Raw genomic sequence first — 14,342 nt, forward strand, 5'->3', positions numbered from 1 at the left:
TCAAGTCTTTTACACAATAAAAACATACTTTTATCATGCATAATCACATTTTCCCTTTTGTGTGGTTTTATGAAAGAAGAAAAAATGTCAATGAAAGCGTTCACTGTTATCCATATTGACAAGGCATGGGGTACTCCAGGGACATCCTAGTAAACTGCATGCAATTCATTGATTTTCTTCTGAAAAGCAGAAAAAGCACAATAGGACTTTAAGAAATAGACACAAAAACACACTATTCAAATGACTGCATCTAAGGAAGTCTGCAAGCGGCTATTCTCTAAGTCTTGTCAATCCCAAGGGAGCTTGCTGCACCTCCAGGGTTTCTGACACACTCAGGATGTGTTTGTAGCACTGTGTCTTGCACAGTAATAGACTGCAGAGTCCTCAGATGTCAGGCTGCGGAGCTCCATGTAGGCTGTGCTGGAGGACTTGTCTACAGTCAATGTGGCCTTGCCCTTGAACTTCTGGTTGTAGCTAGTACCACCATTGTTAGGATTAATATCTCCAATCCACTCAAGGCTCTTTCCATGGCTCTGCTTCACCCAGTTCATGTAGTAGTCAGTGAACGTGTATCCAGAAGCCTTACAGGATATCTTCACTGAAGCCCCAGGCTTCACCAGCTCAGGTCCAGATTGTTGCAGCTGGACCTCAGAGAGGACACCTGTGAAGAGAAAGACAGAGTGGATGTCAGTGACATCCCAAGCCATTTCTTTTCTTCAGATTTGGAACTGGTGAGCCCCTTACCTGCAGTTCCTGACAGGAGAAAGAGAAAGATCCAGCTCCATCCCATGGTTAGAGTCAGTGTGTTCAGTGTCTGTGGTGAGGACATTGTACATATGTTGTTTTCAGGGTGTTGATATCCCTGTTTTTAGCTACCATAGACTTAGGTATTTTGCATATTCATGACCAGGGGACTTTGTATATAATAACCAATCCGAATGAAGAAAAGCTGGAGAGGAAGGACTTAAAGGTACATAGGTCAAGCAGCAGGATAGTCTAGTCCAAATCCAATAACTCTCTGAGGAAATGGATCCCATACATTTTCTGTGAGCCCTGCACTGCTGGTATTCTTGAAACTACAGGGACAAATCTCTCAATCTGTGTTTGGCCTAAGTTTGTTTTGTCACTCTGGGGCTATGTTCACATTTTGATTTACAGATAATGAATTGTGAAGATGAAGATGATGATGAAGATAATGCTGATGATAATGAGGGAAATACCCTTTAGCTAAGTGCAGTTTAAAAAGATTTAATGTCTTAATTAGAATTTAGTCATATGTTGATAAGGAAGAAGGCAAATGAGAAAAGTAATGACATGGATGTGATGTGGAAAATGTTTAATTTTTACTTATTATTGTTAAGAGTATACTAGTCACTGTCACATACTGATTTTGAAATTCTGTTTTAAATTGTCACCAAAAGAGTAAATAAAACTTTCCTGTGTCCCAGCTCCAAACCTCCAAATAATATACTCAAGTTACTCTATATTACTACAGAGACAACTGCACATCCTTGCTTATTGCTGCTACATTCACAGCAGCTTGTAAGTAGAGTTCATGTAGATTTACAAAAAAACAAAAAAAATAGACAAAAAATACTGACAATATGTGGGTATGGACTATGAAATATTCTTCACTGGTAAAACATGAACTAAAAATTTTATACCTATGTTTAAGAACCTATGAAATATGCTCAATGAGTTCATCAAGGCCCTTAAAAACAAATACTTCATGTTTTCATTTATGTGTGGTTCCATGATTTGAATTATTCACTACGATCATTCCTACCTCCACTCTGTCCCTCTAGTTTCCCTTGGGATCTTCCAATATGTCTCTCTCAGAACATCCTGACCATGTCTTTTTTATTGGTTATTTTATTTATTTACATATCAAATGTTATCTCCTTTCCCTGCTTCTCCTCCACAAATCTGATATCCCTTCCCACCTGTGCCTGCTTCTATTAGGTTGCTCCCCAAACCACATGTCCACTCCTGCCTCATTCCTATGCATTCTCCTATGCTGGGTCATTGAGCCTACACAGGACCCTGAGCCTCCCTTGCCATTGATAGCAGATAAGGTAATCCTCTGATACATTTGCAGCTGGAGACATGAGTCCCTCCATATGTACTCTTTGTTTGGTGGTTTAGTCCCTGGGAGCTCAGGGGATTCTGGTCTTATTAACAACATTTAATGATGGACACATGTCTAATAGTAAAAGCTCAAAAACAAACAAACTCTACAGTGGTTTTGTAGATATTTATTCTCGTTAATTTCTACACCAATTTTGCTGACTTGTATTTTGAATATATATTGTGATTATAGAGTTGCATTTTATGCTATGTGTTTCTGAGGTTTGTGTGTGTATGTGAGTGTGTGTATTTGGGTGTGTTGTGTGTGTGTTTGTGTGTGTATTTTATCATTTATATTTTTAATAAACTTTTATGGTTTCTTGTATCTATAGAAAAAAATGGGCAAGTTTACATGTGAGTGAGTGGTGGACTTTCTGGCAGAAGTTTGGAAAGAATAGCAGTGATCATAAAACACTGTGTAAATTTTAATATTTATATTTAATCACTTTTTTTTACAACTCAGTCATTTCCCTCCTCCAGGTCCATCCTCTGACAGTTCCTCTTCATACTTTTCCTCTTCCCTGTCTTCAATAGGATGCCCCACCTTCACAAGGTTTCCCAACTCTTTGGGGTTTCATGTATCACAAGCCATAGGTGCAACTTCTCCCACTGAGGCCAAAGCAGACCATCCTCTGCATATATGTGTCAGGATCCTTGGAACAGAACCCATATGATACTGGGATGGTGGCTCAATGTCTGAAAGATCTCAAAAGTCTAGATTTACATATAACAAAGGACAAGAAAATATACATCTTTGAAGTGTTTAACAGAGAATCTTCACAGTGTTTGAGTATGGAAACGTTACATGTCAATCACAATGGGCATCTGTAAGTTAAGAAAGGAAACCACAGAGGACACAGAGTAATCTCATACCCACATCTTTTTGATGGGGATTCATGGCTCCTTTGTGACCCCTGCTGGTCATGAACTCACCTGGAGTTTAGATTTTCCATCTTTTACACTATAGCTGCCCAGGGTGACTTCAGCAGTAACATATCCTTGCAAGTAATGTTTTTGAATGGCACAAATGCAGGGAAAATTGGCTGTCCTTTATATTGAGACAGTGAATAATTTCTCAGACTCTGAATCTATGTTGTTAGTACATTATCATCAATGAAGCTCTTAAAGTCACCTGCTTTCCTATTGGGAGGGGAATTTAGCTCTAAGAGTTCTCATTTGTAATTAGGTGTAGAAGGGAAAGATCATTTACATGTGGAAAGGTAATGTGCCACTGCCCCTATGCGACTGATGTCCACAACTCTCTTTATGGTGGGCTGTGACTAGCTGACAGGGGCCTGGTGCCAGGAACAGACAAAGCTCCTACTGTCCCTCTTGTATCTCAGCAGTTTCAAGCAAGCTCAAACTTAGAAGTTTCTTCTCATGGTCCACGGCCAAACAGAAAGTAATTTCCATTCAGTCCAAATATATAGAAGATGCAAGTCTAGATGCTATAAGTCTGTCTGTGTGTGGGTGTGTCTGTGTGTGTGTAGCCACCAAGGAGAAAGAAGTTTTTTGTACTCAACAAAGTAGAAAAAAGTAGTTGGAGATCTAAAGGCTGCTTTGACATTAGCCATGGAGATACAGAGTTTGGAGTTTGCCAAATTGGTTTCCAGTCCTTTTATTTTTTTTTCCTTTTTTTTTCTTTTTTCTTTTAAAGATATCTTCTTTATATACATTTCAAATGCTATCCTAAAAGTTCCCTATACCCTCCCTCTGCCCTGCTCCCCTATCCATCCATCCAATCCTGCCTCTTGTGCCTGGCATTCCCCTCTATTGGGGCATATAAAGTTTTCAATAGCAAGGGGCCTCTCTTCCCAGTCATTGCCCAATATGTCATCTTCTGCTACATCTGCAGCTAGAGATACAAACTCTGTGGGTACTGTGAGTTCATATTGTTGCTCCAGCTATAGGATTGCAGACTCCCTTCAGCTCCTTGCGTGCTTTCTCTAGCTTCTACAATGGGGGCCCTGTGTTCCATTTTTTAGATGACTGTGACCATCCACTTCTGTATTTGCCAGACACTGGCATAGCCTCATAAGAGACAGCTATAACAGAGTCCCTTCCAGAAAATTTTTCTGGAATTATGCAATAGTGTCTGGGTTTGGTCGCTGATTATGGGATGGATCCCTGGGTGGGGTCATCTCTGGATAGTTCACCCTTTCGTCTTAGCTCCAAACTTTGTCTCTGTGACCCCTTACATGGGTATTTTGTTCCCTATTTTTTTAAATTAGGTATTTCCTCACTTACATTTCCAATGCTATCCCCAAAATTCCCCATACACCCCCACCCCCCTACCCCCCCACTCCCACATTTTGGCCCTGGCGTTCCTCTGTACTGAGACATATAAAGTTTGCAAGTTCAATGGGGCTCTCTTTCCAGTGATGACTGACTAGGCTATCTTTTGATACATATGCAGCTAGAGTCAAGAGCTCCTGGGTACTGGTTAGTTCATAATGTTGTTCCACCTATAGGGTTGCAGATCCCTTTAGCTCCTTGGGTATTTTCTCTAGCTCTTCCATTATGGGCCCTGTGATCCAACCAAAAGCTGACTGTGAGCATCCACTTATGTGTTTGCTAGTAGTCTCACTAAAGACAGCTATATCAGGGTCCTATCAGCAAAATCTTGCTAGTGTATGCAATGGTGTCAGTGTGTGTAGGTTGATTATGGGATGGATCCCTGGATATGGCAGTCTCTAGATGGTCCATCCTTTTGTCTCAGCTCCAAACTTTGTCTCTGTAACTCCTTCCATGGGTGTTTTGTTCCCATTTCTGAGAATGGGCAAAATGTCCACACTTTGGTCTTTGTTCTTCTTCAGTTTCATGTGTTTTGCAAATTGTAACTTATATCTTGGGTATTCTAAGTTTCTGGGCTAATATCCACTTATCGGTGACTACATATGATTTGAGTTCTTTTTTGATTGGGTTAACTCACTCAGGATGATGCCCTCCAGGTCCAACCATGTGCTTAGGAATTTCATAAATTCATTCTTTTTAATAGCTGAGTAGTACTCCATTGTGTAAATGTACCACATTTTTGTATCCATTCTTCTGTTGAGGGGCATCTGGCTTCTTTCCCGCTTCTGGCTATTATGAATAAGGCTGCAATGAACATAGTGGAGCATGTTTCTTTCTTACTAGTTGGAAAATCCTCTGGATATATGCCGAGGAGAGATATTGTGGGATCCTCTGGTAAGGCAAAATACACCGTCAATAAGACAAAAAGGCCACCAACATATTGGGAAAGGATCTTTACCTATCCTAAATCAGATAGAGGACTAATATACAATATACATAAAGAACTCAAGAAGGTGGACTCCAGAAAATCAAATAACCGCATTAAAAAATGGGGCTCAGAGCTAAACAAAGAATTCTCACCCGAGGAATACCGAATGGCAGAGAAGCACCTGAAAAAATGTTCAGCATCCTTAATCATCAGGGAAATGCAAATCAAAACAACCCTGAGATTCCACCTCACACCAGTCAGAATGGCTGAGATCAAAAATTCAGGTGACAGCAGATGCTGGCGAGGATGTGGAGAAAGAGGAACACTTCTCCATTGTTGGTGGGATTGCAAGCTTGTACCACGACTCTGGAAATCAGTCTGGCAGTTTCTCAGAAAATTGTTCCCTATTCTAAGGAGAAATGATGTAGCCACCCATTGGTCTTCCCTCTTCTTGGCTTTCTTGTGTTTTGCAAATAGTATCTTGGGTGTTCTATGTTTCTGGGCTAATATCCACTTATGAGTGAGTGCATATCTAATGACTTCTTTGATCATTAAGGATGATATCATCCAGGTACCGCCATTGCTCCAAGAATTTCATAAATCCATTGTTATTCATTGCTGAGTACTTCATTGTGTAAATGTACCACCTTTTCTGTATCCATTCTTCTGCGAGGTATGTCTGGGTTATTTCCAGGTTCTGGCTATTATAAATATGGCTGCTATTAACATAGTGGAGCAGGTGTTCTTATTACCAGTTGGAACTTCTTCTGGGTATATGCCCAGGAGAGATATTGCTGGATCTTCTGGTGGTATTATGTCCAATTTCCTCAGGAACCTCCAGACTGACTTCCAGAGTGGGTGTACAAGCTTGCAATCCCACTAGCAGTGGAGGAGTGTTTCTCTTTCTCCACATCCTCGCCAGCATCTGCTGTCACCTGAATTTTTGATCTTAGCCATTCTGACTGCTGTGAAGGAGATTCTTAGGGTTGCTTTGATTTGCCTTTCCCTGATGATTAAGGATGTTGAACAGTTTATGAGGTGCTTTTCAGCCATTTGGTATTCCTCAGTTGAGATTTCTTTGTTTAGCTCTGAACCCCATTTTTAATGGGGTTATTTGAAGTTCTGAAATCCAGCATCTTGAACTCATTGTATATACTGGATATTAGTCCCCTATCAGATTTAGAATTGGTAAAAGTCCTTTCCCAATCTATTGGTGGCCTTTTTGTGTTATTGACTGTGTCTTTTGCCTTATAGAATCTTTGCAATTTTATGAGGTCCCATTTGTCAATTCTTGATCTTACCTTGCAAGCCATTGCTATTATGTTTAGGAATTTTTCCCCTGTGCCCATGTCTTTGAGGCTTTTCAATAATTTGTCCTCTATTAATTTCATTGTCTCTTTTCTTATATGAAGGTCTTTGATCCACTTAGACTTGAGCTTTCTACAAGAAGATAAGAATGGATCAATTACCATGCTTCTACATGATAACCACCAGTTGTGCTAGCACCATTTATTGAAAATGCTGTCTATTTTCCACTGGATGGTTTTACTTCCTTATCAAAGATTACGTGACCATAGCTGTGAGGATTTATTTCTGGGTGTTCACTTCTATTCCATTGATCTACCTGTCTGTCAATGTACCAGTACCCTGTAGTTTTGATCGCAATTGCTCTGCAGTACAGCTTAATATCAGGCATGGTGCTTCCACCAGACTTTGTTTTATTGTTGAGAATAGTTTTTGCTATCCTAATTTTTTTTTATTTTTTCAGATGAATTGGCAAATTGCCCTTTCTATCTCAGTGAATAATTCAGTTGGAATTTTGATTGGGATTCATTGAATCTATAGATTGCTTTTGGCAGTTTAGCCATTTTTACTATATTGATTCTGCCAATCCATTAGTATGGGAGTTCTTTCCAATTTCTGAGATCCACTTCAATCTCTGTCTTCAGATAGTTGTAGTTCTCATCATACAGACCTTTCACTTCCTTAGTTTGAGTCACACCAAGGTATTTTATATTATTTGTGACTATTGTGAAGGGTGTTGTTTCCCTAATTTCTTTCTCAGTGCATTTATCCTTTGTGTAGAGAAAGGGAATTGATTTATTTGAGATAATTTTATATCAACCTACTTCACTGAAGCTGTTTATCAGATTTAGGAGTTCTCTGGTGGAATTTTTGGGGTCTCATATATATATATATATATACTATTATATCATTTGCAAATAGTGATATTTTGACTTCTTCCTTCCCAATTTGTATCCCCTTGATGTCCTTTTGTTGTTGAATTGCTCTGTCCAGAACTTCAAGTACTATATTGAGTAGGTAGGGAGAAAGTGGACATCCTACTCTAGTCCTTGATTTTAATGGGGTTGCTTCGAGTTTCTCTCCATTTAGTTTGATGTTGGCTACTGATTTGCTCTAGATTTCTTTTATTATGTTTAGGTATGGGCCTTTAATTCCTGATCTTTGCAAAACTTTTTTCATGAAGGAGTACTGGATTTTGTCACATGCTTTCTCAGCATCTAATGAGATGATCATGTGGTTTTTGTCTTTCAGTTTGTTTATATAGTGGATTACTTTGATGGGTTTCCTTATATTAAGCCATCCCTGCATCCCTGGAATGAAACCTACTTGGTCACAATGGATGATTATTTTGATGTGTTCTTGGATTCGGGTTAGAGGATTTTATTGAGTATTTTTGTATCGATATTCATAAAGGAAATTGGTCTGAAATTTTTTTCTATGTTTAATCTTTGTGTGGTTTTGGTATCAGAGTAGTTGTGGCTTCATAAAATGAACTGGGTAGAGTACCTTCTGCTTCTATTTTGTGGAATAATTTGAGGAGAGTTGGAATTAGGTCTTCTTTGAAGGACTGAGAGAAATTTGAACTAAACCCATCTGGTCCTGGGCTGTTTTTGGCTGGGAGACTATTGATGACTGCTTCTATTTCTTTCGGGGAAAACGGGCTGTTTAGGTCATTAATCTGATCCTGATTTAACTTTGGTACCTGGTATCTGTCTAGGAAGTTGCCCATTTCATCCAGGTTTTCTAGTTTTGTTGAGTGTAGCATTCTGTAGTAGGATCTGATGATGTTTTGGATTTTCTCAGGTTCTGATGTTATGTCTCCCTTTTAATTTTTGATTTTGCTAATTAAGATATTGTTCATGGGCCCTCTAGGTAGTCTGGCTAAGGGTTTATCTATCTTATTGATTTTCTCAAAGAATGAGTTCCTGGTTTGGTTGATTCTTTGAATAGTTTTTTGTGTTTCCACTTTGTTGATTTCAGCCCTGAGTTTGATTATTTCCTGCCATCCACTCCTCTTGGCTGAATTTGCTTCCTTTAGTTCTAGAGCTTCTAGCTGTTCTGTCTGCCTGCTAGTGTTTGCTCTGTCTAGTTCCTTTTTGGAGCCACTCAGGGCTATGAGTTTTCCTCTAAGGACTGCCTTCATTGTGTGTCATAAGTGTGGATATGTTGTGGCTTCATTTTCATTAAACTCTAAAAAGTCTTTAATTACTTTCTTTATTTCATCCTTGGCCAAGGAATCATTGAGTAGAGTGCTGTTCAGTTTCCATGTGAATGTTGGCTTTCTATTATTTAGGTTGTTATTGAAGATCAGTCTTAGTCCGTGGTGATCAGATAGGATGCATGAGATAATTTCAATATTTTTTATCTGTTGAGTCCTGTTTTATAACTGAGCATATGGTCGATTTTGGAGAAGGTACCATGTGATGCTGAGAAGAAGGTACATCCTTTTGTTTTAGAATCAAATGTGTTGTAGATATCAATTAAATCCATTTGTTTCATAACCCCTGTTAGTGTCCATGTGTCTCTGTTTAGTTTCTGTTTCCAGGATCTGTCCATTGGTGAGAGTGGGGTGTTGAAGTCTCCCACAATTCTTGTGTGAGGTACAATGTTTGCTTTGAGATTTACTAAAGTTTCATTTATAAATGTGGCAGCCCTTGTATTTGAAGCATAGATATTCAGAATTGGAGTTCATCTTGGTATATTTTACACTTGATGAGTATGAAGTGCCCTTCCTTGTTTGTTTTTTTGTTTTTTTGTTTTTGTTTTTGTTTTGTTGTTTTGTTTTTGTAACTTTGGGTTAGAAGTCAATTTTATGCGATATTAGAATGGCTACTCCAGCTTGTTTCTTCTGACCATTTGCTTGGAAATTTGTTTTGCAGGCTTTCACTCTGAGGTAGTGTCTATCCTTTTCTCTGAGGTGGGTTTCCTGTAAACAACAAAATGTTAGGTTCTTTTTTTGTAGCCAGTCTATTAGTCTATGTTGTTTTATTGGAGAATTAAGTCCATTAATGTTAAGAGAAATTAAAGAAAAGTAATTGTTTCTTCCTGTTATTTTTGTTGTTAAAGTTGGTATTTTGTTCTTGCGGCTGCCTTCTTTTAGGTTTGTGGAAGGATTACTTTCTTGCTTTTTCTAGGGTGTAGTTTGTGTCCTTGTGTTGGTGTTTTCCCTTTATTATCCTTTGAGGGGCTGAATTTGTGGAAAGATATTGTGTGAATTTGGTTTTATCATGGAATATTTTGGTTTCTCCATCTATGGTAATTTATAGTTTTGCTGGGTATAGTAGCCTAGGCTAGCATTTGTGTTCTCTTAGCATTTGTGTTCTGCATATCATCTGTCCAGGATCGTCTGGCTTTCATAGTCTGTGGTAAGAAGTCTGACCTGATTCCAATAGGCCTGCCATTATATGTTACTTGACCTTTTTCTCTTACTGCTTTTAATAATCTATATTTATTTAGTGCATTTGTTGTTCTGATTATTATGAGTCAGGAGGAATTTCATTTCTGGTCCAGTCTATTTGGAGTTCTGTAGGCTTCTTGTATGTTCATGGGCATCTCTTTCTTTAGGTTTGGGAAGTTTTCTTCTATAATTTTGTTGAAGATATTTGCTGACCCTTTAAGTTGAAAATCTTCATTCTCATCTACTCCTATTATCCGTAGGTTTGGTCCTCTCATTGTGTCCTGGATTTCCTGGAAGTTTTGAGTTAGGATCTTTTTGTATTTTGCATTTTCTTTGATTGTTGTGCCGATGTTCTCTATGGAATCTTCTGCACCTGAGATTCTCTCTTCCATCTCTTGTATTCTGTTGCTGATGTTGCCTTGCTTTGGTTTTTGTGTCCTGGATTTCCTAGATATTTTGAGGTGTGTGTTGTGTGTTTGTGTGTTTGTGTGTGCATGTGTGTGTAGCCAACCCAGGAGAAAGAAGTTTTTTGTAGTCGACAACAAACTTGGAGGATCCCCGTACCTCCAAGTCGGTTCTCAGGTGTGAGTGGTGGTCGCGATTCCCACCCAACCTACCAAATGAAAGACGCACAATGTGAGTACTCCCCCACATTCTGACTCAGGAGAGGTGACACCCCAAATCAATCATGAGAATCAGTCTTGCTTCAAAGTGCGAGGGATTTTATTTCAAGAGCACTCTCAGGCCCACAGTCATACACAACGTAGGGGTAGAGGACCATGGAGCCCCAAGTAGCTGGGTAAGTGGGTATTTAAAGGAAGACACTACAATTCAAGGAGGTGGGTAGTGAATTGTTGAAAACTACCAAAAATACCATTTAAGAGTCAAGAGGAAGTGGAAAGTCAAGACGGTTTTCTAGGAGCCTCTAACAATAGCACATTTGCATAATGGGTTCCAGTAAGCATCAGGGTGGGTCAGGGTGACTTTCTTTGAACAAACACTCCCTGTGAAAGAAAATAAAACTTGAGACTTGTGATTCTTGTAATTTATTTCAAATAGCCCAAAGAGTTGCTTGTGAGCTTTGAAACCTGGGGCTGAGAACATAGCAGAATAAGCCAGGACATGCCAGGACAGGCCCATCGTTAAAACATTCCTGAGGCTGCTTGGCCATAAAGATAAAGAGAATGACATGTTCGACTGGCCTGGCATCTCCTTATCTCCCACCCTTCTGATCTAAGTTAAATGTTATCTGCATGTATAGTCTGCTGATGTTTAAATGAACCAATCATGTGAAACCAAGCCAATTCCTCCCCCAGCCCCAGCCCCTTTTCTATAAAAAAAAAAAAAGAAACTAGCTTCCAAGCCTCATGGTCGAATCCATTGTCTCCTGCGTGAGAAACATTTTGACCCAGAGCTCTGCCATTAACCTACCTTGTGTTTTTACATCAAGGTGATCTATTCTGTTCGTGATTCTTGGGTGTACACGAAATTGGGAGTTAAGTGGCTGTTTCCCCACTAGGTTCTTTCACCTGAACCCAGGAAGCAGGTGGGTGGAGGAATGTCGATATCTGTTCTATGATTAGCATGCCTTGGAGTACTGAGTCACAAAAGTCACATTCTCATGCTTGGCCCTAAAGGCCTAGAATTTTGTTTTTACATTATACTTTTTGAATACTAATGATGTAAATAGCCATTAAAAAGATTTTATGTCTTAATTATAACTTAGTCAGATGTTGATATGGAAGAAGGCAAATGAGAAAAATAATGACATGGATATGGAAAATGTTGAATCTTTACTCAAAATTGATATGAGTATACTAGTATAGTATACTGACATTGGAATTCTGTTTAAAATGTCACCAAATAGAGTAAATAAATCTGTGCTGTGTCCCAGATCCATCCCTCCCAAGCATGTACTCAAATAACCATATATTATTACAGAAACTGTTACACATCCATGTTTATTGGCTCTCCATTTACAGAAGCTGGGAAATGAAACCCATTTACATTTGTAATAAAGGAAAAATAGGTATTGAAAATATTTGGTTTATAGACAAGTAAATATTCCTCAGTGAAAACAATGACATATTATGTGTATACATATGTGTAATAACATGAAAAGAATTCTCAATGAACTCAACGAAGTCCATAGAAACAAATGCTTCATGTTTTCATTTATGTGTGGTTCCAAGATTTGAATAATATACTATGATCAATCCTAACTCTCCTCTCTCCCTCTGGTTTCCCTTGGTATGTTCCAATATGTCTCTCTCACTATCCTGACCACTTCTTTTTATTGGTTGTTTTATTTATTTACATATCAAATGTTATCTCCTTTCCCTGGTTCTCCTCCACAAATCCCCTATCCCATCACACCTGGCCCTGTTTCTATGAGGTCTTCTCCCAACCCATATATCCACAACTGGCTCATCATTCTAGCATTCTCCTATGCTGGGTCATCAAGTCTTCACAGGACCAAAAGCCTCCCCTGCCATTCATGCCAGATAAGTTAATACTCTGATACCTATTCAACTGGAGCCATGAGTCCCTCCATGTGTACACATTGTTTGGTGGTTTAGTCCCCGGGAGCTCTGAGGATTCTGGTATTATTAAACACAGTTAATGATAGACTCATATCTAACAGTAGAAGTCCAAAACAAAATGAACTCAGCATGGCTTTATAGATATTTACTTTCATTTTTTCTGCATTAATTTTGTTGCTCTTGTCTTTTGAACATATATATCCTGATTACAGAGTTGCATTTTTATGGGTTTCTTAGTGTGTGTGTGTGTGTGTGTGTGTGTGTGTGTGTGTGTTTCTGTGTGTGTGTTTGTGTATTTCATCTTTTTAAAGCACTTTTTATATGTTTTGTTTGTTTCTTTGTTTCTATAGAGAAAACAAAAGAGTGTGTATTTGAGTGAGTGGAAAAAATTCTGGCAGAAGTTTGGAAAGAATATTAGTGATCAGAAAACATTGTATAAGTTTTAATTCTTTTTTAAAATACTTTACTTGTTGATAATTCAGTCATTGCCTCCTCTTGGTCCAACATCTAACAGTTCCTCTTCATATTTCTCTCCCCCCCACCCCATTTTCAATAGGATGCCCCCCTTCACAGGGTTTCCTGACACTCTGGTGCTTCAAGGATTGGATGCATCTTACCCCTCTGAGGCCAAACCAAGGTGTCCTCTGCATATATGTGTCAGGGTCCTCAGACCAGCTCCAGTTTGATGCTTGGATGGTGGCCCAGTGACTGAAAGACCTCAGGAGTCTAGGTTTATATATAACAATAAAATATAAACCTTTGAAGTGTTTAGTACAGAATCTTCACAGTGTTTATGGATGGAATCCTTACATGTCAACCACAATAGGTATGCATAAGTTAAGAAAGAAAACCACAGATGATACAGAGTAAACCTATACCCACACCTCTTTGCTGGGGATTCTTGGCTCCATTGTGATCCCTGCTGGTTATGATCTCACCTGGAGGTAGATTTTCCATCATTTACACTGTAGTTACCCAGTGTGTAACATATCCTTGCAACTAAAATGCTTTCAGGGCTCAGATGCAGGGAGAATTAGCTCTCATTTAGAGGGGAATGACAACTGAAGTCTCAGACACTGAATCTATGTTGCTAATATGTTATCATCAATGAAGCTCTTAAAGTCACTGGTTTTTCTACTGGCAGTGGAATCTAGCTCTAATAGTTTTCATTTGTAATTAGCTGTAAAAGGGAAAGATCATCTACATGTGGAGGGGCTTGGGGCCACTACCCCTATGAGAGTTATGTCCACAACTCTCTATTGTGGGCTGTGGCTACATGACAGAGGTCTGGCCTCAGGAACAGATAAAACTCCTACTGTCCCTTCTGTGTCCCTGAGGCTTCAAGCTGAGCTCAAACTTAGAGGCTTCTCATGGTCCACTGCCCAACAGAAAGTAGTTCCCATTCAGTCCAAACATATACATATGCAAGTCTAGATATTTTAAGTCTATGTATGTACATGTAAGTGTGTGTATTTATAAGTGTGTGTGTATGTGTTTGTGTTTGTGTGTGTGTGTGTGTGTGTGTGTGTGTAGCCAACCCAGGAGAAAGAAGTTTGTTGTAGATAGCAAAGATGAAAAAAGTAGTTAAAGAGCTAAAAGCTGCTTCCATTAGCAATGGAAGTACAGAGATTAGAGTTTTTCAAACTGATTTCCAGTCTTGCCTTGGAAATTATAGTTCAGTAATTGGATGTATCTCAGAAGAGACTTTGAACTTTGAATTTTCTTTTCCTTTTCTTGGATATTATAT

At 38.9% G+C, this 14,342-nt stretch overlaps 1 gene segment (V, D, J or C) and 1 further gene; both read right to left on the minus strand.

Annotated features, from left to right (window-relative positions):
- The window catches only part of Igh (immunoglobulin heavy chain complex), a 2,751,187-nt gene that overhangs the window by 1,529,248 nt on the left and 1,207,597 nt on the right, over positions 1-14,342 (minus strand).
- Positions 357-650, minus strand: Ighv1-26 (immunoglobulin heavy variable 1-26). The segment is given in 1 exon segment: positions 357-650. A coding segment is annotated over 1 exon segment (294 nt).

Source organism: Mus musculus, chromosome 12 (genome assembly GCF_000001635.26).
Source record: "Mus musculus strain C57BL/6J chromosome 12, GRCm38.p6 C57BL/6J".
In the NCBI taxonomy this organism is placed as follows: domain Eukaryota; kingdom Metazoa; phylum Chordata; class Mammalia; order Rodentia; family Muridae; genus Mus; species Mus musculus.